The sequence below is a fragment of the Leptosomus discolor genome, chromosome 18, assembly GCF_034619465.1.
Source record: "Leptosomus discolor isolate bLepDis1 chromosome 18, bLepDis1.hap2, whole genome shotgun sequence".
Classification (NCBI taxonomy): domain Eukaryota; kingdom Metazoa; phylum Chordata; class Aves; order Leptosomiformes; family Leptosomidae; genus Leptosomus; species Leptosomus discolor.
In genome coordinates this window covers 10,170,769-10,196,534 of record NC_141408.1, presented here as the reverse complement: position 1 = coordinate 10,196,534, position 25,766 = coordinate 10,170,769, and the positions used below count along the sequence as shown (strand labels likewise).

General features: G+C 43.2%; 1 protein-coding gene across 2 annotated transcripts in view; it reads left to right on the top strand.

The window, feature by feature from the left end:
* TAOK1 (TAO kinase 1) overlaps positions 1 to 25,766 on the top strand; it is a 35,145-nt gene that overhangs the window by 8,534 nt on the left and 845 nt on the right. The window contains exons 4-18 of one of the 2 annotated variants that reach the window (XM_009947764.2): positions 347 to 392; positions 1,298 to 1,394; positions 2,174 to 2,287; positions 3,050 to 3,141; positions 5,721 to 5,814; positions 7,235 to 7,316; positions 9,296 to 9,463; positions 10,331 to 10,534; positions 11,761 to 11,895; positions 12,452 to 12,688; positions 13,458 to 13,586; positions 15,978 to 16,181; positions 16,698 to 16,937; positions 20,621 to 20,833; positions 21,925 to 22,107. In XM_009947764.2, the coding sequence (XP_009946066.1) occupies positions 347 to 392; positions 1,298 to 1,394; positions 2,174 to 2,287; positions 3,050 to 3,141; positions 5,721 to 5,814; positions 7,235 to 7,316; positions 9,296 to 9,463; positions 10,331 to 10,534; positions 11,761 to 11,895; positions 12,452 to 12,688; positions 13,458 to 13,586; positions 15,978 to 16,181; positions 16,698 to 16,937; positions 20,621 to 20,833; positions 21,925 to 22,107 (2,238 nt within the window). The remainder of the gene's footprint in view (positions 1 to 346; positions 393 to 1,297; positions 1,395 to 2,173; positions 2,288 to 3,049; positions 3,142 to 5,720; positions 5,815 to 7,234; positions 7,317 to 9,295; positions 9,464 to 10,330; positions 10,535 to 11,760; positions 11,896 to 12,451; positions 12,689 to 13,457; positions 13,587 to 15,977; positions 16,182 to 16,697; positions 16,938 to 20,620; positions 20,834 to 21,924; positions 22,108 to 25,766) is intronic. The other variant, XM_009947766.2, reaches the window with a different exon arrangement.

The window sequence follows — 25,766 nt, the reverse complement described above, 5'->3', positions numbered from 1 at the left end:
GCTTGTTAAGTGCAATTTAACATTCCTGTTAAGTACATGCATATAAAATAAGATCTGTAATACAATACATAACTGGTTATGAGTGTGCTTTGGCCTTCCTTACAAGTTTTGTTGCTTGGTACCTTACACAGGAAGGCTATGCTAATTCCAGTTAGAGCTGTCCTTGTGGGAGGGTCAGTGTGACAGTGCTAGGATGGGGCTTATGTTGCAACCAGTACTTGTTCTGTTGTGGCAGTCTGCATTGTATGAAGCAGTGATTATTTCTAGATTTCTCCACAGAAATCTAGAAAACATACATTTACTATTAGAGATTTTCTAACAACTACTTTGATTTCTTCCCATACAGCTTGTTATGGAATATTGTTTAGGATCAGCATCAGACTTACTAGAAGGTATGTCACGCATGTTTATTTACTTGAAGGTCAGAAGTATAGTACTGAAGTAGGAGGTTACAGCATCACAGAGTTGTTCTGGAGTATATAGCTTTATTTGGGGGCAGAGTGTGTGTGAACAGGTGCAGTTTTTCAAATTCTTACATGACTGTAATGGTTTTTCTGTAGAATATCACCTTTCCTAGGCGCCTAGTTTCTCCTTTGTTCATATTCTTTTAAACTTGCCAGTCAGCTATTTATTTTCTTCTGAGTTTTAAGTTCTCCTGTCATGACAGGAGATTTGTTTCTGAAAACCCTTGTTGTTGATCCTAATGCTTACGAACAACTGCAGGCCTGTTGACTAAAATAGCACTGCATCGGTATTAGGGTTTTCCTTGATGAGGTCTTCTGTTAAATGGTCGTTTTTCTGTCAGGCTTCTTGAAGTGAACTTTCTTTGAAGATATATGTGTGACCAGTAAGTTATTTGTCCCCTTTCCTTGCCAGAAGCGTTTCAGGACAAAAGGCTGAGCTGCCGGAGCATCATCTGTGTTGCTGCAGTTTATTCACATGTGAATTGTTGCGAAGTTCTAGGGTTTGGGATTTAGCTTCATTAATAGAAGATTTAATATGGAGTCTCAAATAAGTATTCAGCAGAATGGTCACAGAACTGACAGGAATGTAGGTTATGGTTGCAAAGTAGTTCTCTTTTTGACAGCAAATAGCTGCTGTTTTGCAGTTAGAAGATTACATCTGATTATAGAATGTGTGCTGTGAACAATTTTTATGTTTGCTTCTCATACTGCACCTAGTAAAAATGAACTTTTAGTATTTTCTCTCTTTTTATGTTGTTAACAGTACTCACATGCATGCTGCAAACTGCATTGTTTTCTTTAATACTGAATTTCAAATAAATTCTTTCCTTAAGTTCATAAAAAGCCATTGCAAGAAGTGGAAATAGCAGCAATTACCCATGGTGCTCTCCAGGGATTAGCATACTTGCATTCTCACAATATGATCCATAGGTAAGTGGTTATGCTTTTGCTGTCTGACACACTTGCAGGTTATTTATTTTGTTGATTGTATCCCCTTCACCCCAAATTGAATATTTGTAAGCAGAGGTTTTCTTTTCACATTGCCTCTATGCTCCCAAGCTAGTGATTTACGGTAGTCAAATACTAGCAAGCTATGTATCTCCATATGCACAGTCTCTTACAGCTGGTGTTCATAATTTCTGCAGAATTGCTTTGAATCTGCTAAGCTTTTCAATACTTCATACGATGCTGATTGTTCCCTGAAGCAGGGCATAGCAAGGCAGGCTGAGTCCACCTAAATAGCTTGTAGCAACTGTAAGATTGCCGGGGTGGGGGGAGCATTAATACTTGAAAAATTAGTTTTACATGAACACATGTGTTGAGAAGCACACAGTAAGTATGGGATGCAAATGTTGTTTGTGTTTAAAGTACCTGCTGCATTTTAATAGGATGAAGGGTTTGAATAGTTACATTATTAGGACTTTCTTAAAAACATTTATAAGGGGCGTAGTTGGTTCGGATGGTTTTGCTGAACTGTATATGAAGCTTATGCAGGTGTGCCATTTTAAGCTGGTTTTTAAGACAAACTAGATTCCAAGATCAAGGGCCGTGTTAAGCAATTAAACTAAAGGTTAAAGATTTTGTATTTGGAGCAGATGTGGATATTCTGCAGCTTGAACGTGTGAATACTGGCGTGTGTTGTAGTCTGTCCTAGAGAAGGTTTTCTTTTCTGGAGAGGAGTAATACTGACACTTGTATTCTATCACCAGAGATATCAAGGCAGGAAACATCCTGCTGACAGAGCCAGGACAAGTGAAACTTGCTGACTTTGGGTCTGCTTCCATAGCATCTCCTGCCAACTCATTTGTGGGGACGCCATATTGGTAAGCCAAGAGTTTTACGCATTTCTGGCTTTGTGCAGTAAAAAGATCATTTATTGGGTATTTGATATACTTGGGCTCTATTTGAGCTAGCTTTGTAATCTTCCGGTTGGGGTAGTGCTGAAACGTACTTTGCAAAAAAAGATTAAGTAGTAAGTAGACTCTGACTTCAAGAAATTGCAGATCCTTGTATTTGTAGTTCACAAAAAGTAATAATATTTTGTTGTTCTACTTATGCTGACTTTAAGTGGTAGAGGTGGGATCGAATCATCTGCAATATATTTTAATCACTCCCCCCAGTGGTTTTAACAATTCCTATATTCTCACCACGTGTGGTTGTTGAAATAACTGAAGTGTTTTTTCTTTCATAGGAAAGGCCAGGTTCATTGAACAAAACCCTTTGCAGATCCCTTGTATGCTTTTGATCTCTTACACCTAATCTGTGGTGTTTACACAACTGCATGCTATAATTATTTCACCAGAGTTGGCCAGCCAGCTAAACGATTGGAAATGTGGGAGGGCGAGAAGGTGGTGATACTCCTAAATGCAGAGCTGGGCAAAGCACAGGAGAACATTGTGCAGCCTCTCTACAGGCTTGTACTAGTGTGGGTGCCTGGTCTTTCTTCCCAGTATCCCATGTTCATGCCTGATACCTTGGGGAATGATTTGTTTATGGTAGCTGACATCAGTGGAACAGCCTCTTTCATTGAAATGATAATGTGTTCCATTGCCCAGATTTTTATGAGCACCAATTTCCTATTTTAGGATGGCCCCAGAAGTGATTTTAGCCATGGATGAAGGGCAGTATGATGGCAAAGTAGATGTTTGGTCTCTTGGAATTACCTGTATTGAGTTAGGTAAGTTATTTCTTTTGAAAAACTGGGAAATGTAGTTATTCAATACCTAGAACTTATTCAGCTGAATCTCAGTGCAGAAGATCTGTGCTTCCTTCCTTGTTCTGATTTCTCTGGGACTTGAGTTTTAGAGAAAAGAGTTAAATGTGCTCCCTAGAATTGAAGACCAAGTCTCCAATTTGATGTTTGTTGAACTGGTGTTTTCATCACACGAAGAGAAAGAGTTATATGCACAAAGAAAATAGCCAAGCGATACCACTAACGGTGTTCACGTTCTGTGGGAGAGGCAGTTAAGTTTTGAACTGAAAACCAGCCAATTTGCTGAACAGCTTTAGAAATGAACCATTAAAAGTACCAGTGTGAAAATATGTTAATGATAGAAATTGTTTGCATGAAAATTTAAGGTGTGTTAACAAGTTCTGCAATAATGGAGTTTTGGATTAAGTGGACAGCTTCAAAGCTATATTCAGTGTATGTTGTCACTTGTGAATAGATTTGCCTGGAAAATCACTTTTTTGTGTTTTTTTTTTTCTTGTTTTTTTTCTTGTTTTAAAGAAAAAGATATGGAATAATCCAATTTTGAAGTGGTAACCTATAAATCAAACCCCAAAGAATGATGGCAATTGCCATTAGAAGAGACTCCTTAAAGCAGAACGTCGGTTTAAAAAGACTACGTTAGTGTGGCATTCTGTTTAAATTTAACGTGTAGTATTTTCTTGGAACAAAAATACGCTTGCTTAAGCACAACACGGTGCACAGCACTGCTCAGGTTTTAGTCAGGACCCAGCTCTCTAGAAGCACTTAACTGTAAGTTTTTCTTGGGATGGTGGGGTTCAGTGCTGCTGGTTGCACCTGAGGCTGTCCTGCCATCCTTGTCAGATCTCATTGCTCATACTCCAGACGGACCTCGGTGGAGGAGCAGCCTGGCCGGGCAGTGAAAGCTCTCAGGAACACACTAATCCATGTGAACTGCACAGTTTAGCTAAAAATGCTGTCTGGCATTCCAAACTGTCAACTTCATTTTCTTCCAAGACGTGAAATAGATTCTTTCTTCAGAGCAGAGATTTTTTTGGTTGCCAATATAAAGCAAGTTGAAGGGGTGTGACTGTCATGACAGAATCCTGCTCCGAGTGGAGTAAGGAGACTTGGCTGGCTGCAGAGCTCCAGGAATGCAGTGAGCTCATGGCCACCACACCCCCGGGTGCCTTCCTGCACGCTGCTTTTTTGCAATATGAAGCGTTAGGCTTCGTCTACAGCTTCTAGCGTGGTGGGAGGTGAGACTAGGTCAGGACAGTAGAGCGTTGTAGGCTGGGTCAGTGTGGTTGTCTCATTTGTGTTGGTTTGAATAAGCATGGGAAGAAAGCAGAAAAATGAGATGTCTTGTACTCTTCTCAAATTATCACCTAGTCTTAGAAATGGCCTCATTGAGGGCTCAGTTTCAGTGTTTCCTGATGATTTCTATTTTATCCAGGTGAGTTAAGAGAAAAAAAGCTGGGGAGAGCAGTCAGTTAAAATAATTTAAGGGGTCAGTTAAAATAGTTTAATGGATAATCAGTCTGATCCTCAAGAGCAGCAACTAGTTATCTGACAGATTAGAGGAGGTAAAGTGCTACATTTGAGGAAGGGCTTAACTCCTCAGTTTACCTGTTCAGAGGAATTTGTAGAGCTTAGTCCATCCTGTGACAGCGATGAGTGAACTGTGATCTCTGATGCATAGCTTACTGCTGCTATTCGACTCAAAATTGAAAAGCAGAATAAGAAAACTAGCATTATTTTCCTTGTTGTTTGTTTGTTTTTTTCTATTATTCGGGGTGGAAAGCTTTTTTGTTGCGCTTTCGCTAGTGTAGGGACATCCTCGTGGCCTGACCAGCTTCTCTGGAATGTTTATGGCGAGGCTGAGCTTTATAGGTTTACCCCATAAACATTCTGATGAAGCTTCAATTTTGTTGTTACAGTGAGATCATCTCCTTCCTCATTAAGCTTTCATGCTGTGTCAGTCTATAAGAGTAACACAAGCTTGAAAGAGAGAGAAGAGCCAAAGAGAATGCAACTCTCAAAATAGTATAAAGAGTTGGCCTGTTACTGACTTCCTGCCCGTGTGATTTGATGGTTCTTGTAACCAGCTTTTTCTTCATCACTGCCGTCCTGCTGGATTTAAATATTTGTTAGCTTTTTAGCAACTGTAGTTTAAAAAGAAAAAAGGTGGGGAGGGGTGTATGAAACCAAGAATGCTTAGTGGCTAAACACCGAGTATAGAGCTTACTGTTAACTTACTCTTATTTTAGTACATTACAATGAGTCAGAGAACTCAACTATGATAAACCACGTAATTTAAAAGCTTGAGAGGACAAGGCATTTGATCTTCAAAGTGCTTTCATCTTCTGCAATGGTATAGGACCTGTGCCAACATATCTGTCTGATTGCAGGGTAGGGTTGGTTTGGGGTTCCATGTTCAGGCAATAGTGATTCTGCTGATGTGGTTTTCTTTTTAAAGGGATGTAAACTAAAAACAAAAAAAAAAAAAAAGAGAAAAAACCATGAGACTATCTCCCTGTATAAAAACTATTTTCTTTTGTGTGTAGCGGAAAGGAAGCCTCCTTTGTTTAATATGAACGCAATGAGTGCCTTATATCACATAGCGCAGAATGAATCCCCTACACTACAGTCTAATGAATGGTGAGTATTACTGAGGGAGGAATGTTGTAGGGAATTGCTGTAAATGGAGTGCTTTGTCATGCTGAGCTCTTGAAATGGCTGGGTTCCTGTTGGGAGGATGTGAGCTGGAAGGTTCCTATTAGTTTCACTATACATTTTATATACAAAATTGACCAATTACTAAATATGCATTTTAGACTCTAGAATGTAGTAGAAACAGGACATGCTGCTGGAAAGAACATAAGATCCTGAAAAAAAATCAGTTCAAGGGTCAGTAAACTTCTGAAGCTTCCAGGCTGGCCAAAAATGTGGTTTTTAGTGTTTTTTGATCACAAACCGCACTGTCAATTCCTAAATCTTGTTTTGTTGAAGGGTTGCTTTGCAAGATGAAGACACCGCTTGTGCAGCAAGTGTCTGTTGCATAAACTTCAGAAGAATGAAGCACAATAGTAACATTCTGTGCCTCCCAAACTCAACAACTGTCTTTTGAAACAGCAAACACAGTAAACTAATTTCAGAAGTTAAAAACTTCCTAATTACATTTTTCTGCCCCACGTAGGCCTCTAACAAAATACATTGTACCATATTTTTATAAATTTTTTTCTACTTTTGAGTTTTTCTGGTTAGGCTATTTCACACCCTGATGCTTGCCAAAACATTGAATTCATCATACGCATTTTTCTGACCAAAACCGCAACAATTTAATTCACTGAAAAATTGCAGTAGCAAAACCCCCTGTTACACACTGAGAGCAGGAGGGAGCTGTGGGGGAGGAAAGAAATAAAACTGTACAACTGATGTGCTGCTCTTCTCAGGATATTATCCCACCCTTCTGAAATTGTCTTCAGAGAAAGAAAGGGCACAATACGGGACTTTAGCGTGTGAAGGGAGAGACGTTACTAAACAAATCATGACCTTAAGTGTTACTTGTGACAGGTTGCACAACGGTGCACAAGTCGTGTCTGAGGGGCCAAAGGCATTTCAGGAATTGGGCGTTAGTACGGTTTGTGGGTGAAACACCTGCGCACAGAGGTGGAAGGGGCAGGAGCTCTTCTTAGACCTTGAAGAGTTTGTGCAATATAGTATTTGACAGGTTTGATGCTTGCACTGAGACGTGTGGGTGTCTGCCTTTATACGGAACTTTCCTTCCTCTTGAATTGCCCCATATTTTTGCATTCTTAGGCTGAAACATTTTACCTGGAAGCCGAGGTTAAAGGGATCTAGCGGTGGGCTTTGGCTTGACCGGGGATGTCGGAGGCTGTAGTATGAAGTATTGGGTCTGTGTGGTCCCTCCCCACGCTTCCTACCAGCAAGGCCCAAATGTGAATGTCTTGATTCTTTAATGAGCTTTGAAAATTCAACTGCATAGTTAACTCAGATGTTTTTATTGTGGTTTTTTTGCTTTGTTGTTTTTTTTTTTTTTTCACTTTCCTTGCCACAGGTCTGATTATTTTCGAAACTTCGTAGATTCTTGCCTCCAGAAAATTCCTCAAGACAGGCCTACATCAGAGGAGCTTCTGAAGGTTGGCTTGCTTGTCCTTTTTGTTTTCCATGTGATATTAAAAAGAGGCTATGCCTTGGGACACACTTCTGTCTCGCCTACTGTGCCGGGTTACAGCTGACAGTGCACCCTCTGCCCTTATCCCTAACACCTTGGAGCTGAGGGCGCTGTGGAGCGTACAGAGCTGGCTGTTGTAGCTTTACTGCCCCGTTGCAGTGTCTTGGGTGGTTCCTCAGGTGATTCTCCAAGCCAACCTTGTTCTCACCATACAAGGACGGCCCAGCAAGCGACACTGGATGACCATCAACTTGTTGAGAGTTTTGGTTTCTTAAACTCAATCTGTCCTTCCAGTGATTGTAATTAATCCTGACAGAGCTACCATGCATTAGTTAACAAATACCTTTCGTTACTTCCCTCTTTATTTTATGCTGTATATACCCCTAAAGGCTCTTTATCCTCTCCCATCACCTGTGTGCTTTACGTGTAGAACTGAAATTTGCTGTTCCGATGTGTATCCCTGGGGCAAAGGGGGCAGAGAAAAGCAGTTTCTGTTCCCCATACTTTTCTTTGACATCAGTAAGCCTCAGCCATCTGGAGGTTTTCTCCTGCTTTATTTCTTAGCCTTTTTTTTTCTTCATTTGTGCTCCTGTATGCTGCAGATACTTGATTTTCCTTGCTCTAGTCTGGAAACAAAGCGAGTATGGTAGGTTATTGCAAAAAAAAATGATGAGTTCCTAAGTGAAGGCAGCTCGCATAGAAGTTAGGTGTTAGAGCTGTTTTATTGTAAGCGTGACTTTGATGGGTTTCCTTTGTGGCATCAGGTGGCATTCAGAATTTTGCTAACTTGTCATTCTCTTTACAGTGCTCATGACGTTATTTTGTGGTTTTTTTATCCTGGCCATGTTTGTGCTAAACAGCGATTTTTTTTTTTTTTTTTTCCAAAATTTTGCATGACTGGGAAATGGATGCTATTTATGAAGGTTTTCTCATCACCTTTTTGCGTATTTTTACTTGAATGGTTCTGAGGACTTTTGCCTCTTTAAAAACTGTGTATTCAGAAAGTAAATGCAATTATCCAGTAAAGGTTTTGGTGTGGGTGTGCAGTCCTGCCATTTCAGAATTCTGCGGATCGGTTTTATTTTGAGCAATGCACTGCAATTAAAGAGAACATTGATGGAAATTAAACGTTTGTGAATGTATTCCTTCCCATCTCTATAGTCTGAAACAGCTGCGTGCCACTTTCAGGGACAGGTAGGGAATGTGACATGTTGAAAATGGCAATGCAGTTCTCCTAAGGAACAAAATGAAACTAGCGGTGGTGTTAATAATGACTCATGCTTGCACAGCACATTTCATCTGGAGACTGCAAAAGCTGCTCCTGACATACATAGACAGGACTTGTTTTACCTATTGGCAAAATGTAGCCACCTTTGCAGTGAATGTTTCCAAAAAAAGAGCGTAACGTGGCTAGCTGTTCTAGGGCCGGGCTTGAAGGTTCACAGCCGATTTTATGAGTCAGAGCTGTATGCTGAATATTTGATTCTCAAGCTTTTGTAAACAAGGAAAAGGATTTTATAGTGAGAGTTAGCTGATGAGTTAATTAACATTTGGTTGGAGATGCTTAGCCAGTCTAACACCTTTAGCATTTATATGTTATTTGTTGCTCTTCCCTTTCTAAACCACAAGTAGATAACGTCTCTAAGTACCCCAGCATCCAAAGAAGTCTAGGTTTAAACTGAGCCCGTTTTCATGGTATGTGAAATACCATTTCTGGTTTTGTTACATCTTTACTTTTTGGTGAATGTCTCCCATCAGAAAGCAATCATTCTAAAATCTATCTGGATCGTGAAGTCTAAAAATAGTGCCAGTGTAAGCTGTGAAGGTATTCTCCTCCTGTGCAGGGAAGAGGGCTAACAAACCCAACTAGAGCTTACAATTGTATCCTCAAAGCGTGTGTGCTGGAGGCATAAGAGGTCACTCACCTATTTGTGTGTTCTGCAGCACATGTTTGTTCTTCGGGAGCGGCCCGAAACAGTGTTAATAGACTTGATTCAGAGAACAAAGGATGCGGTGAGAGAACTGGACAACCTGCAGTATCGTAAAATGAAGAAGCTCCTTTTCCAGGAGGCACACAATGGCCCTGCAGTCGAAACACAGGAGGAGGAGGAGGTGAGAGAAACTTTGGATTTCATCACTGAACCAGAGAATGATGCTGTCATTTAACTAACCCCAACTCAGATCTTGCTGAAACGAGTGGAGGCTGTTTACACACCTGGCTGTAAACTCATGTCTTCCTTTCTGTGCTTGGAATAAAGCTACCTCAAGCCACAAGCAAGGACAGACAGGGTAGATGCCTGGTGCTGGCAAGAAGCTGTGCCATGTGTTCGTGCGTGAACAGTTAGCTTCCAGTTCCGTAAAACCTGGCTTTCTTTGCCTGGTTATGAGGCTTCGTGAGGACTCTTTCAGCAACTGCAGTTAACCTCTACTTTGACCATATGTACAAGGCCCTTGGCAGTCTTCTGCTTTTGGCTGGAGAATGTTGTTCAGAGTCTAAGACACAGAAATTTGTACTTGATTTAAAAAAAAAAAAAAGGTCATCAAGGAAATTAATTTGTCTTTTTTGGGTTGCATGCTGCAGTCACCATGCAGAAATTGAGACTCTCTGGGTTGCAGTTCTCTTATGTAGAGAAAGGCACCGTGCAAGGTGCAGGGTCCCAGCTGAGTGCTTAGAAGATGCTGGTGTCAGAACAGTTTCTGGTGACATGCTGTTGCTGATACATGATAGAGTTCAGCTTGTTAACAGGCTTGCTGTTGAAAAGAGTCTGACATCAGCCAGTTAATCTTGACAAGGTTGATTATTTCTGTCCCCAGCATCCCACAAGAGAAATGTTTCATGGCAATGCCTGGAGGGTGGGAACTGCCATGACGTGGCAGGTAGATGCCTTTAGAAAGGGATGGAATGCACGTTTCATTTAGTAATGTCCGTAGATACAACTGTGATGGATTTGGATTTTCTTAATAATCCTTTTCTCCTAGGAGCAAGATCATGGTGTCGGAAGGACAGGAACAGTGAACAGTGTCGGGAGTAATCAGTCCATTCCTAGTATGTCTATCAGTGCCAGTAGCCAAAGCAGTAGTGTTAACAGTCTTCCAGATGCCTCGGATGATAAGAGCGAGCTGGATATGATGGAGGGAGACCACACCGTGATGTCAAATAGCTCTGTCATTCATTTAAAGCCGGTAAGCATTGGATTGTTACTGGATAACTTTGAAGGTGTGAAATGGGAGAGAATTTTGGTTGGCACGCTGATGAAAAGCCGAGTGCTTCCTATCCTAAGTCGTCGTCTGCAGGTTCTAGTGTTGTGCCCCAAATATATTAATGTGCCCTGGAAATTTTGGAAGGTTGCTGTAAAAACCGTTTATGTCTGTTGATTCACTAAAAGTTATTTTACTAATTGAGTTGTTTCAAAAGCAGTTTGCTTTGCTGTGAGGAGCTGGAGTGGCACGTTGTGAATAGGTTTATTTAGTGGATGCCCTTAGTTTGCAGAACACTGCTTTGTGGGACAAAAGGATGTAAGAGTTCCCCCTTTTTACTTCCTAGTTACTGAGTTCTTAAACACAGGACCCACAGTAGTGGCTGAAATCTGTTCCTGAAGCACCCAGCTTCCCAGCAATTGATTGGAATATTTGGTTAATGGACAAAGATGTGTGGAAAAAGAAATGCAGCACTCTGGCCATGGCAAGCTGTGAAACCGCTTCCCCTGCTTTACCTTTGCACAATGAAGGGTAAACTGGGGAGCGTCCCTCTGAACCATGCTGCTCTGGCCAAGGAGGGGTTATCACACCTTTCTCAAAGCAGTAACGTTTCCCTCGCTAATGATAGGTGTGGTTAGAATGTTTTGTTCTTTGCCCAGATATGCAACAGACACGCAGGTATTTCCTCGGGGAGTTAATTAGTATATCCTATCTAACTACTAATCGCTCTGTGATGAATGACAAACTCATAAGAACGTGGAATACAGCATGACAAATTCTAAAAATTTGCTTTGAGGTATTTCTGTAGTGGGTGTAATGAAAATCTTCCTCTGTTTTTCAGGGTTACAAAGATGCTGGTTTTGTTTTTCAGACTTGATATAATCTACTTTATAGCTCTTATGCTTTGTTGAAGTAAACTGTTTTAACTCTGTTTTCAGTTTTCCATTTGTTTTTCTCATCTTCAGCTTTAATTAGTAGTTTTCCTCTTAGTAATAAAAATGCACAATGAAATTTCCAAAAGCAAAGATCCCAGATCAGAGCTCTTGTTGCAGTACACTCCTTCATTCAGCCTATCGGCAGGAGGATCTTTCAGGGCTGATGAACGTGAAATGGTTTTTCTTCTTTTTAAATGTCTTTTGAACCAGACCAAAATAAATATCTTTAGTAACGCAGATTCTCTTTATTCTCTCCTGTTAATATTTCCTGATAAGGAGGAAGAAAACTACAGAGAGGAATCAGATCCTCGAACGCGGGCGTCAGAACCCCAGTCTCCTCCCCAAGTATCCCGCCACAAGTCTCATTATCGCAACCGAGAGCACTTTGCTACTATACGCACAGCATCGCTGGTACGTGAAGGTTTTTATTTTGATCAGGTTGTATAGGCAGGGATGCCTTTGAACAGAGCTCTGTGAAACTGCTTAGAGCTTTTAGGATTTCATCAGAATATGAGCTGTCCTTGTTGAGTGAGATATTATCACTGAAATAGTTTACTGTAAGTTAGTAAAAGCTTAAATGCAACACCTGGGCGAATGTAATTTGTGTATATTGGATATTTTCAAAATACAGGAAACAGTTTATAATAATAAGTGGGCTTTTATTTTCATATGTATATATGTGTGTCTATGTGTGTATATATGCACCCTCATTGCAGAGGGCTAAAAAGACATTATTTAGTGCCAGCTTTATAACAATCGTACAGTTTTTCTGCTGGAGCCCATGTGAGCTTATCTTCTACAGCAGAATTCAGTTTTTAATCTGCTCTGCTGCCATTAGCATGTGTGCTTTTCTTTGCAACAAAATCATATTTCTTTACTGAATAGTTTTCTTTTGTGATTCGAAGACTGGCAAAAAGCGGATTAAGAAGCATTAACTTACTTTGGCCCGGTGTGGTTATCTTCCTAGGTGACAAGGCAAATGCAGGAACATGAACAAGACTCGGAACTCCGAGAGCAGATGTCTGGCTATAAACGTATGAGACGGCAACACCAGAAGCAACTGATGGCATTAGAGAATAAACTGAAGGCAGAGATGGACGAGCATCGCCTCAGGTTGGACAAAGATCTTGAAACACAGCGTAACAATTTCGCTGCAGAAATGGAAAAGCTAATTAAAAAGCACCAAGCAGCCATGGAAAAAGAGGTAGGAGATTTCAGGTTAACAGACCAGTCTATATTTGTTAATTATATTGAATTGTCCACTTCCCCTCACTGATGAAGAGATGACATTGTAGTCTCTTACATGTCTGTTTTCAGGAGCCAAGCAAATTGCTAATTAGAAAAAGGCTAATACATCACCTCCTTACACTAAGGGGTTTATGTAACTAGAGGAAAGGTATGTCCTTCATCGCAGTGCGTTATACTAAATGTTAGTATACTGACCCCAGAAAAAATACTGTAAGGGTTTCCCTTTCTTTTGCCATGTATATGCTGTCAATAACTGACTGCCATCAAGCGTTATGGAGGCAGATCAGCTTGCAGAGAAATGTGCCAGCTACGCTTAAGTGTTCACCGTCTAGTTGCTTATGGATATGGGGGGGTTTATGCTTTTAAATAATTGATAATGAAGCGATGCCGCCTACAGCGATTATTATTGATTCTTGGTTCATCTTGGATCTCTCGGTGGAGGGCTGAGGATATAGTGTATCGCAAGGTGTTGACTTTGTTAGGCAAGACTAGCTGAACAGTAGGGCTGAGGAAATGAGGCACCGAAAAAGGACTCCTGCTGGGTGTGTTGATGGGGGGGGTGGAATGAGAGGAGAGTGAGGGCAAGCTCCTGAGATTCACGCTTATTCAGAGTCATGGTGAGTATCGTGGTGGCTGTACCATGAGTTCCCGGTCTTGGGGCTGAAATGGAATGTGAGCGGTAATCCATCGGGACTCAAACTCGTTTGCTGCTGGATTTGCTGTAGGCTAAAGTGATGGCCAATGAAGAAAAGAAGTTTCAACAGCATATTCAGGCCCAACAGAAAAAAGAATTGAACAGTTTCCTGGAGTCCCAGAAGAGAGAATATAAACTGCGTAAAGAGCAGCTGAAAGAGGTAACTCATCTGTAATGAGAAATGTGACTATGGTACGGTGTACGACACAGCGCGAGAGCAGTGGACGTTCGGAAATAGAAGTGCCATTGTGTGCAGGAGATCATTTGCTGGGTTGCAGCAAGTTCTGCATTTCATGAGCAAAGAACTGTATTTGTTTCATATCTTTGACCTTAGAGTAAGAGGGTTTATTTGTATATTGCCACCTATATGCTTATCTTGTGAAAGTACAAACTTCTTCATTGTTTAATATTACTTTTTAGCCAGAAACACACAAATTTGGCAATCTTAAGAAATGAAAAAAGGTGGTTTATGAAAGGTCACAAGCTAACAAGAGCCTTGTGAAGTTCAACAAGGACAAGTGTAGGGTCTTGCACCTGGGAAAATATAATCCAGGGTTGCGGCACAGGCTGTGATGTGCCTGGGTGTAGAGCAGCTCTGTGGAAAGGGACCAGGGGGTCTTGGTGGACAACAAGCTCAGTGTGAGTGAACAGCGTGGTGCAGTGGCAAAGCAAGCCAACAGGATGCTGGGTTGCATTAACAAGGGCATCACCAGCAGAGATAAAGAAGTCGTCATCCCACTCGGCTCTGCTCTAGTCAGGCCACACCTGGAATACTGTGTTCAGTTTTGGTCCCCGCTACGGAAAACAGATGTGGACAGGCTGGAGAGGGTCGGGAGAAGGGCCACAAAGATGATCAAAGTGCTGAGAAGCCTGCCATATGAGGAAAGGCTGAGAGAGTTGGGGTGGTTCAGCCTTGAGAAAAGGTGACTTAGAGGGAGACCTTATCACCGTGTTTCAGTATTTAAAGGGTGGCTGTAAAGAAGAGGGAGACTCCCTTTTACAAGGAGTCACATGGAAAAGACAAGGAGTAATGGGTACAAGTTACTCCTGGGGAGATTCCGATTGGACGCAAGAGGAAAATTTTTCACCATGAGAAAAATCAGCCATAGGAATAATCTCCCCAGGGAAGTGGTGGATTCCCCAACATTGGACACTTTTAAGATTCAGCTGGACAAGGTGCTTGTCCATCTTGTCTAGACCGTGCTTTCGCCAAGAAAGGTTGGACCAGATGATCCTTGAGGTCCCTTCCAACCTGCTATTCTATGATTCTATGATTGATTTGGTTTTTTTCTCATACCTTGTTGCTGCAGATATTGACTGTGTACTGCAGCAGTTAGTGAAGTTTCTTATCACTTAAATGGTATTTCTGTAGCAGCAGCAAGAAAACAGAGCAGTAAAGATGACCTGCAGATTGGTTTTGTTTTTTTTTTTTTTTTTAGGAAAATATCTGTAAAACACTACTTAATTTTAATGGAGAAAGCTGTGTAATAGTTTAATAATCACTGTATTGTAGTGAAAATCATGACCTTTGTGAAATGCAGAGAAACTGTAGAGTCAAACTTCCTGATTCTTTTTGTGGAGTGTCTGAAACCGTAAGCACTATAAATAATTTTTTTGAAAGAACCATTTAGTGTTCAACCATCAACTTGTGTGACGCAACCTTGGAACTTGCTCCAAAGGGGAATATTCCCAAACATAGACTTTTCCCAGGAGAAAAAAAGGCTAAAGAGCAGCAGAGCCAAGAAAGATCTAACAAAAACTATAGTAGCATGGGCTCTTTGTAATAACATAGAATCTTTTTCTAAGTGGGCAGTAGATCACAGAGCACCAACACTGATGAAATAAGAGGAAGTCTGTCTCGTACTTAAGTTGAAATATATCGTGACAAGTCTAGTTACTGTATGGGCATCTCTAGTCTGCAGTTCAAGCAAGCAGAGTTTTTTGCCAAAGGTGCTTCATTCTTATTGAATTTAGTACAAATGTGGAAGCTGTGGCCTTAAGTTTCACCTGTGAACTTCTTTATATTGTTTTTGTGAGTGGCCCTGCCTTGGTGAGTTACTTACAAAACGTGGATGTGTTCTGATCAAGCAAGACACAAACATTTTCTAATGTGCCTCATGTGGCTGGAGTTTTGTTTCAACAACAGGATGACAATGCTTTCCTTCTCAGTCCTTTGGGAGCCTGTAAAAACATTTGTCAGGCAGTATGGCAGGACCTCCAAGTGTCTTTGTTTTCAGTGGCAAACCATCATTTTTACGTTTTGAGCTAATACATATGTCTGGAAACTGTGAACATGAACCAGCATTTTGGCCAGTTAAAATGGCCAATGCAAAAAGAAGTTGTAGTTAAATTTTCTCCACTGTGAATTGTCTCCTGGCGTTCCCTTAGCTATGCAATATGATGCATTTTGCAGAGGCTGGGATGGTGCTGGCCACGAGAAGACAAGGTGAAACAGCTTTGAAACGTAGTTCATTAGGCAGGTCCTTCCAGTTGTTCAGGGCCAAGGAGCTTAACGTGACTATTCCACAATTAGTTACCTTGCTGTTATCAGGAGCTGAATGAAAACCAGAGCACTCCAAAGAAGGAGAAGCAGGAGTGGCTCTCGAAGCAGAAGGAGAACATCCAGCATTTCCAGGCAGAGGAAGAAGCCAACTTACTGAGGCGCCAGAGGCAGTACTTGGAGCTGGAGTGTCGCCGCTTTAAGAGACGGATGCTCCTTGGCCGCCATAATCTGGAGCAGGACCTGGTCCGGGAGGTAAGACAATAGGCAGAGATGAGACCTGGAACCACCTACGTGAAATGTATCTCATGGGAGCACCTGCAATCCAACTCCAATCTCACTGAAGTGGTAATTACCACATCTAAAGTTTTTTGGTAAAATAACGATTCGATACGTTTTGCAATGCTGTCTGGTAATCCCTGCGGCATTTATGGGATCATGCGGTATCAAATGTTCAGATTAGTGGCCTATTGTGGGATAGTTGTTAGATCCAAAAAGTCAACAGGCGCAACAGTTACAGTCCCTTCCAGAAAATGCTTACTGTGAATTCTGTTGAGCGTCTAGAACAGGAAGAAGAAAAGTGAAATGAGGAAGGAAAAATTACCGGTGGTGGTGCTGTCTGCTTCTGATAAGACGTAGAAACTCTGTGCTCTGTCCTCAGATGCCTTGGAAAGAGAGAAATGCCCTTGTGAACAAAGTGAAATGTCAGGTTGCGAACGGAAATCCAAGTGAGTACAAAGAATCTAATAATTCCCTTTGCCCTCCCGTTAGGAGTTAAACAAAAGGCAGACACAGAAGGACCTGGAGCACGCCATGCTGCTGCGTCAGCACGAGTCCATGCAGGAGCTGGAGTTCCGCCATCTCAGTACCATCCAGAAGATGCGCTGTGAGCTGATCCGACTCCAGCACCAGACTGAGCTCACCAACCAGCTGGAATACAACAAGCGCCGGGAGCGGGAGCTGAGGCGTAAGCACGTCATGGAGGTCCGGCAGCAGCCCAAGAGCCTGAAGGTACTCAGTGATGTAGGAGCTCTGGGCGCGAGCTGCTGGTGGTGGTGGAAAGGTGGTACATGACAGCTGAGTTCTCGTTTGCAGTGCGTGCAGGTCCAAGGTATTTTGAAGCTCGTTAGTTTGCAGAGGTGTCTCATTCTGTAATGAATATATTTTTTAAAAAAGTGCCATATTTGTCAAGTTGTGTGACCACCAGGGAGAACCGCAGCCCTACCAGCACCAAACGTATGAACCACAGCAATGGTGATCCGGATTGCAGTGTGTTGCAGGCAGGCCATAGCAGCACTATTCCCTCCTTTTATTTGGAAAACTATTGTTCTCAGCAATGTGCCTTCCTTTTTGTGGCAGTTTAAAATGCATTTAATCTTTGCAGTGGGCTTCCACCTCTGCTTCCTTCTGCACCGTTTTCTGGTTCTCTTCTCCTCCCAAATACAGGAATAAAATCTATTTTTCTGTATTGAAGCAGTGTCATTTAAAAAACAAAACAAAACAAAGAGCTTTGTGTTGCTGTGTGCATCAAAATGAAACTGCACTATTGGTCTTGGCCAGCTCACCTTGTTGTTGTTTTTATATTAAGGCTGGTGTGCTAGCAAGTGGGGGGGAAGCGAAAGAGATACCAGCCAACTGCAGTGTCCTCAGGAAGCTCCTAGCACTGACCTTTGCTGTGTTGTGCTCTCATGGGTCTCTCGTGCTGCCCTTGTAACTGCGGTGGCTGACCAGAACTATAGGGCCTCTGTAATTGAGGCTTTAGTGTTTTCATTGTAAGCCTTCACTTCATCCAAAGAAGTCCAGTGGTTTATTCTGAAGTGTCTGAGAAGGGAGTATAAGGCCTTTCACAAAGCTGCCTGGTACATTTCCTTTGAGGAGGCAGACTTCTTCTCTCCACCCAGTGTTCAGCTGTGCCAGTAACAAAATGAGTGTATGGCATACTGAGCATGGGGTTTCTTGTTCTAGGTCTTTCCTCTTCGTGATATTTCCCATCTGACTTAGTTTTCACCACCTGCAAGTTACCTTCTTGTAGAGCAAATAACTTGAAAATAGAACTTAAGCAAAGAAAATAAATACCTGATTTGTCAATATTAGAATAATATTAAATAGTGAAAACCTAGCTTGTGAGAACAAGGGACCATCTGATCGCTGTTGAGAATCTCCAAGGATATAGTGTATAAATAGCTGATGACTTCACAGGGAAGCTGCGCTGCACTCTGAGCTGAATAAAACTGAAGCAGCTGTATTAGGTTGATCCTTCTGAGATTAGCGTGAATGAGTTCTGCCTCCCCAAGGTGATGCTGTGCAGACACGAGTGGGCAGCGTGTCCGGTCTCGTTCCCTAGCTGGCAGTGGGGACAGCGGGGTCGGCGGTCCCTCTGGGCTGCAGAGGCTTGGCTGCCCTCTCACCTCTGCAGACTCTTCAACCCCTTCCCTTTTCCAGTGAGGACGGGGCTGGAGCGTTTTGCGGGGAGCATGGAAAGCTTGCACTTTGCTTTGCGTGGCTGTCCTGCGATTAGCGAAGGATTTCGGGCTTGAGCTGCCAATCCAGCACCTCTGCGTACGCACAGTGCTAATAATGCAGCCTGCTGGACAACCGTTGGTTTGTTGTACAATCCCCTATTTATCAAGACTGTTCCCTGGTATTAACTCTTCTCTTGCTTCTGACTAGCGCAGGCAAGTATTCTTAATTGAATAGATAATTTGACTATTTGTTCAGTTTCTCTCTCCAGCAACGTTTTCCCTCGAGGGCACATGTTTCAGGCTTTCCCTTTGTTATTTAGTGAGGTCCTTTGTCCTGAAAGCAGGTTTTTTAACGGTCAGTGTCTGTTGCCACTATTACAGCACCAGAAGGACCGATAACTGGAATTCACCCTTCAGTGAAAACTATTTTTATTTTGAGTGTGTTAATTGTGATGCAAATACCCTCTTTCTGGTATTTCACAATACTAGGTCAAAATGATCTTGTCAGAAGTCTGACTGGAAATCTTACCCCTCCCTTCTGTTTCCTGTTGCTAAAGCCTTTGGATTGGAAGCCTGTAAACAAGAGTCTGGTGTCCAAGCAAGACTTCACAGAAAGTCAGGACAGAAGGGATTGCTAGTGTTTTGCTGCAACCAGGTCCCTGATGGGAATGTGTAACCTGCTGACGCTTCCCTTAGGGCAGGGAGAAACAACCTTAAAGGTTTCCTGGAGGGAAATAACTTGCTGGGAATTTAGAAAGAGTGAAAGTGAGGTATTCCTCTCAGTGATACGTGTTTTGGGTTGAATGAAACCCATCTTCGTCCTGTTTTCCTGCATCAGGTTAGCAAAGTGGAATTGTGATTTATGCAGCAAAGCAGGCTGATGTCTAAATTGGGCTGGATATATTATCTGGTTCCACTGCATCTTTCTAGGTAGCTACAAGTGCTGCGCTTATCACCTACCCTGCTGAGCCTTGAGTTAGTGCCAGGAGCAGGCAGTGGAGGAGCTGACGGGAGTCGTGCACGTATATCTGCCTGGTTCAGATCCCAGAACTCTTCCAAGGGAGAGGAATCTGGTCCTATGCTCTGTTCCAGCCCCCAGTGCTTCAGGATTTGACCATGGTGGCCGACAGTGGGAATGACCCAGAGTGTGTATTGACTGCCCTGATGTGGGAGTTTAGGGTTTTTTTTATTTATTTGGTGTTTTTTTTTTTTCTTACCACGAAGAACTTGACTATCTGTCAGTTAACCAGCATTGCTCATCACTTCCAGATTTTGCTTGGTTAGAAGTATCCCTGCCAGCCCTCCTATAGAAAGGGACTCCCGGACGTCTTCCTTTTCAGGGTCTTAAAACACTTAGTAGATGTTAACCCTCACGAGCTGCTCTGGAGGTGGGTAAGGCAGGTGAAAGCAAAAAATAGTTTCCCCAAGGTCATACAGCAAAATCAGGTCCAGATGCTTTTCCAGGATTGATGTCTCCCAGCCCTGGGTGCAGTCACACAAAGTTGTGTCGCTGAGCAATAAGGAGATCCTAGCAAGTACAAAGGAAAAAACTCAGTCTCCAGTAAGCCTCCGTCGGGACTGGGGAATTGTTTTGTTTGCCAGGCTGGCACAATGCTAATGTTGCTTGTGGCGTCCCGTCTTCAAGTGTCTAATCTTTCCCAGCCATTTTTTAGTATCTTTATGAAAACCAGGCTCTTGAGATGTATTCTAACCCTTGATACTATCTTCATCAAACCCTCAATGGAAAAAGTGTTGCTCTTTTTCCATGTTCCTTCCCATGCACCAGATCCGCTGCTTTTCATAACATTAAGTGCTGTTCATATATATGTGCCATAAAAGCATAGTCATGTGTAAGTATGGCTTTTGGCGCTAATAAATATTAGTCCTGTCCCTCAAGAACTTTTCTTGAAAAGCAACACCCAGGACTGGATCCAGTCCAGTGACAAATGTGAGGCTCTTTGTGCAGAGACAGCTGTATTTAGGCTGGAGCTTTGTTATAAAAGTGTCTGTATTGTAATTGTTTCGCACAGTAGCAGTGTCAAAGCAGCTGCAGCAATAGTCATTGCCTCTTGTGTATTTTGCTTCCCTCCTTGCACTGTAGATGTTAATATACATTTGTGGATTCTTGAACTCATATCCTTAATGTAATCCTAAATATCCATTTGAATGGATATTTCTCGCATTTGAAACATGCTGGTTTTTTCTTTGTTTGTGTCCCCTCCATCTTTCCAGTCAAAAGAACTACAGATAAAGAAGCAGTTTCAGGATACATGCAAGATCCAAACCAGACAGTACAAAGCACTGAGAAACCATCTGCTGGAGACCACGCCAAAGAGTGAACATAAAGCTGTCCTCAAACGGCTCAAGGAGGAGCAGACCCGGAAGCTGGCTATCCTGGCTGAGCAGTATGATCACAGCATTAATGAAATGCTCTCTACACAAGCTGTGAGTCGCCTCCGAGGGACCCAGGGTTCCTCAGCCAAATAGGGATGTTTGCATTTTAACCGATCTGTATCCTGACAGCAGGCTGCTTCCTCGCTGCACGCGCCATACCCTGCACAGTCATTCCTCTGTATTTAAAAAGCAGCGTTCAAACACAGAGGAAAGAGGTATTACCCCCTTCAGGCAGGTTGAAGTTGAAGCTGCTGTTGCAGAGATGCAGAGTGATGCATCTGTGTGGCCGGAGGACTGCTTTTGCACAAAGTTTGACAGCATAAACATCCCTGTTAGAGCATCGTTAAATAATGCGCAGCTGGCTGTCTGAAGTCCTTTAGGTTTTGATTTCTCAGTGATGCCAACCAACGCATGTCCCACTGGTGGAAAAGATGCTCACTGAGTCATGGAGGAGTCCAGAGTTTTGACTGTAAATCTGAAACAATGGTAAAAGTGTCGTGAAAGTTCTGCGATTCCTTCTTTAAGAGATTCCTTCTTTAAGGAATGACCACATGAGCAATGCTTTGAGTATTTGCTGCAACTGAATGTGCAGTTTTCTTTGCGTTTCTTGCATATTGCGTCCTGCTCGCATCGCTGTGCACAAATTTGATGCTGTGAGGCAGGGTAGCTGGCTTAATTTATGTATGGGAAGGTTAAAAGTTCAGTATCATACTGCTTTTAGGTTTATGTCATTATATTCTTTTGCCCAAAGTCCCGCATTGGCAGGGGTATGGACTTAAGTCTCCTGCGTACAGGTAATTGGTTAATCCAGTTGAACAGAGCAAGAGATCTTCTCTTTGCCTCTAGCGAAAGGAGAGCTGTGGATGTTAGCACCTCCAGCAGTCTGGTCTCTGCAGTATGGATTGTGGTTCCCGAGGCGCCACTGCTCATCAGCATCACTTGCATCAGTGCTGTGGGCTCACTGTCACCAGTCTTTGTCACTGTAGGTCCTCTGTTCAGTGAAACGAAGTACAATAGGGACCAATTGTATTGCTAAGAAAACAAAGTCCCGTCCCATTCTCTCCCCCTCTCTGCAGTTCTCCCCCGGAGTGTCATGAGTGGTTACCCCATAGTGAAACGTCTCTATTGTCTGTCTTTCCCAGCTGCGTTTGGATGAAGCACAGGAAGCAGAGTGCCAGGTTTTGAAGATGCAGCTGCAGCAAGAATTGGAGCTGCTGAATGCATATCAGAGTAAAATCAAGATGCAGGCAGAAGCCCAGCATGATCGGGAGCTGCGTGATCTTGAACAGAGGGTATCCCTCCGTCGGGCCCTCCTTGAGCAGAAGGTAAAATGGGCAGGCGAGCGTCATCAGCACGCTCCGTATTTCAGATCTTAAATTGCACTGTCCTTATCAATAGAGAGAGAAATTGCTTTTACCTTGCTGTATATAGTAACACAGACCATTTGGATATTTGCCTCTCTGGGATGATAGCTCAGTGACACAGGCTAAACTTTCTGCCAGCTCAGCCATCCTATGTGAGCAGCTTGTGGCTGGGATAGAGCTGCTTGAAGTGTGCCAGAGGGAGTCGTGCCTCTCTGGGCAGAAGGGAAAGTGAACTGTTCTTTCTGCCTCTGAGCTGCAGATTAGCTTCCCCAGCTCGTTAGAGGACAGACAGTAACAACCTAAAGCTGGGGGTGGGGGGGTTTGGAATTTGCGTATTATCAGTAGTAGCTATCTTTGGGAAGGAGGAGAAAAAAAACCAACCAACCAAACAACCAAAAAAAACCCAAAAAAAGGTAAAATGTGTTTGAGACCCTGTGTTGCGTGGTAATATTATTTTACTGCAGATCTGCTCCATTTGTCGGTCTGTGGAGACCAGGCTGCAGTTTCCCTATGAAGTTGTTTGTTATGGAAATGCTGCGTCTGCAGCGTTTCCCCAGGCAAACTGAAGTAGCCAGACCCATAGGCATGGGTGACCTGCTGCTCCCTAGATTTCAGCTTGTAGTTGGCTGTGTGTATTAAGGTGCTCCTTGTTGAAATATGCTTTTCTAGGCAGTGCCAGGTGTGGTGTGTATAGACATGTGAGTGGCCTACACAAACCAGGGGAAGGGCAACGCACCAGTCAGTGAAAGGAAATACACCGCCAGCCTTTCTCCTGCAAATTTTTTCCCCTTTGATTTGCCCTGTGGGTGCCAGCCGTCGCCATTCACACAACAGTTCCCAATTTTGCTGATTGGCGATTATTAAATTAGGGCGATTACTCTGTGGCCTCGAGGTCCTTTACACTTAACTTCTCCCAGAGGGTAGCAGATGGGTGCTGGGCTGACGGGGAGGGCCCTCGCCAGAATAAAACTGCTCCACCTCACGGCCAGCCGAGGAAGCATCTGGGAGAAGACAGTAGAGCCCTCTGGTGCTTTGGTCTCCTTGCAAGCACACATGAATCTCTGGAAGTGACTGAATTTGTGAAAACAGATTGCCCGTGTGGTGATCACATGTGCAAGAGGTGTCTTTAGCCCCCATCGCCGGTTGCTTGCTCCCGTCCCAAGAGAGCCGCTCCCCTCACAGCCTTGCGTTCCAGTGTGTGTTTGTGCTGGGTGTGCATTGCCCTCTGGCGGCATGGGCTGCCGAGAGCTCTGGGAAGAAGTGTGCCACAGTGGGGCTGCTGCCGGTCGTTGCTCCTTCTCTGTGGGAGCAGCGTATATTGCACTGCACCTAGCGGTAGGTTCAAAGTTGAAGTGAGGCCAGTGACTTAAGGAAACGCACACCAACCAATAATAACGTTGTGTAAGTCTTTCATTGTGGACCAGGGGTTGAAGTCTCTGCACATAGAAAGCTCCTGTGAAGCATTTGGCATCAGTAATGGTGATTTAGTTTAGCAATGCTTCTTCACAGAGAGGAAAAAAATGATAAAAATAAGACCTAGCATAATTCTTTGTGTTTGTGTCCCCGTGTTGCCTTAGAGCAAAAAATTGGGAGGTTTATTTAGCAATGCATGCAGTCCTAGCACATGGCAGGTCACGGACCAACAATGAGACTCTGTTTCTTGGTGGGGCTGCAGTCACTTAGCAGCAGCTCAGGGGAAAACATGGGTGCAAAGGTAAATGCGTCCTTTTTTTTTGGAAGGGTATTTTTTTGGGAGGAGAAGTGGTGTTCTGTTTTCATAAGAATTAAGAGTTGCGAGTATTCTGGTGTGGGTCGCTCAGCGATGTCACCTGGTATTTGCTTGCATGTGCTAACTGAAACTGGCAGCCAGAGAAAGGGCAGGTATGTGTGCAAGATGAATGTCTGAATTTATATGCACAAATATATACATAGCCTGTGGCAAAGTCAGTCCCTGATGTTCAATAATAAACCAGATTCCAGAAGTTAGTGTGTGCATAGGACTCTGCTTCTTTCACAGCACAGTGCTCTTTATTTTTTGATGCTGCCCATCACCATAGTAACTCACCAGAGCTTACATGTCTGACGGAGGCCGAGGAGGGAGCAGCCAGCCCCATCGATGTGCAGCCTTCAGGTGCCACTGACCGAGGCGCTGTACACCCCATACCCTGACGCTAGGTTGTTTGTGCTGCACCAGTAATGAGCATGTCCCGAGAGTGTCTTTAAAAGACTTCAGATTTACTCATTTCCTTCCCACGTGCCTCAGACACTTCATCTTCAGAATCCTGCATCCTGAGGTCGTTTCTAAGTGATGTCATTTTAATGCAGTGTGCTAGGCATGCCTTTCTGTGCAGTTCAGTTGCACTAAGTCTTGTGTCACAAGGACTGAAAACTCTGAGCTGCTGGACATGCTGAAGACATTGGAAAAGGAGGATTCTGCTTAGATAGGATTGGAAAAAACAGGTGGAACATTTTAAAGAGCTAAGGTTAGAGGAGGCACCTCGTTCCTCTTCTGCCTCTTCCAAGGCAGCTGACGGCTACGTGGCTTTCAGCAGGAGCGAGGAAGGTTGCTCTGAGGAGAGAGTCGGTGTCACTCACCTAGTGCTGAGAAACAGGCAAGGGGGTAAGGCTGTTTCTGAAGGCCCCAAATGGCTCAGGAGATGACTCACGCTGGAGCAGATTGTTTCCTAAATTCCAGATGAAATCACTTTGCATATTCCCTGACTAAGGCAAGGGAGTGCTTACAAGCCCAAGGCTCTGCCCAGTACCTTAAGCACAGACCAAGATAATACCTCTTGGCCGAGTTGCTGCTGGCAGCAGGGGAGATGCCAGTGATCTATGCCAAAAGTCTTGGCTACTGCTTTTTACCCATTTGGTCTTTTTCACTGAGGCCAAAAGTAGCTTTTTCAGTGCTGGCAAGTAGATAATGGAGTGATTCTTTGGTTTTCTACCTGACTGCAAAGATTTTGATAAGAAAGCCTTTCATCCTTGTCTGATGGGTGTCAGGAGGCTGTAGCCCCATGTTTTCTGTACTTAGAGAGCTGATCCCAGTGCCCCTATCAAAGTACCATTGGAAACTGATTTGGAACAGCGTTAGGGGGAAGAAAACTGGAGTTGCTAGCTTGCGTATCATCTAGTTAATAATCTGCCACACAGTTCAAACATCCCTGCCTACCTTCTTCAGTCACACACCCTGGAGAAAGTATCAGGGTAATGAAATATGAGAAATGAATTTAGTTAAAGGGGTAGATGAGAGCTGATAAGCGTGAGCTAAGAAAATCTGGCCAGTGAACATTGGAGAGGAAACTGAATGTGGGCTCGTACATTGAATCCTGGAGAAAACAGCAGTCGTCGTCGTCAGATTCAGCTACAAACAGTGAAGGTCGCATTAAGCTGTGTTGGCAGGTATCTGGCTGTACGGGCACTGTGCTTGGCTGCATCTGAAGGTGCTTTCCCAGTAGGCTTTTATGGGAGCTGTGGAGTTCGCTGCATCTTAAAAGATGAACCTATGTCAAGCTGTTAGTGTGGCAGCAGACTTTGGATTCGCATCCCTAAAACTTCTGTATTTACCAGGGAACGGGGACCAAGACCCCCCGACTGGTATTCACCTTGCTTTGGCACGT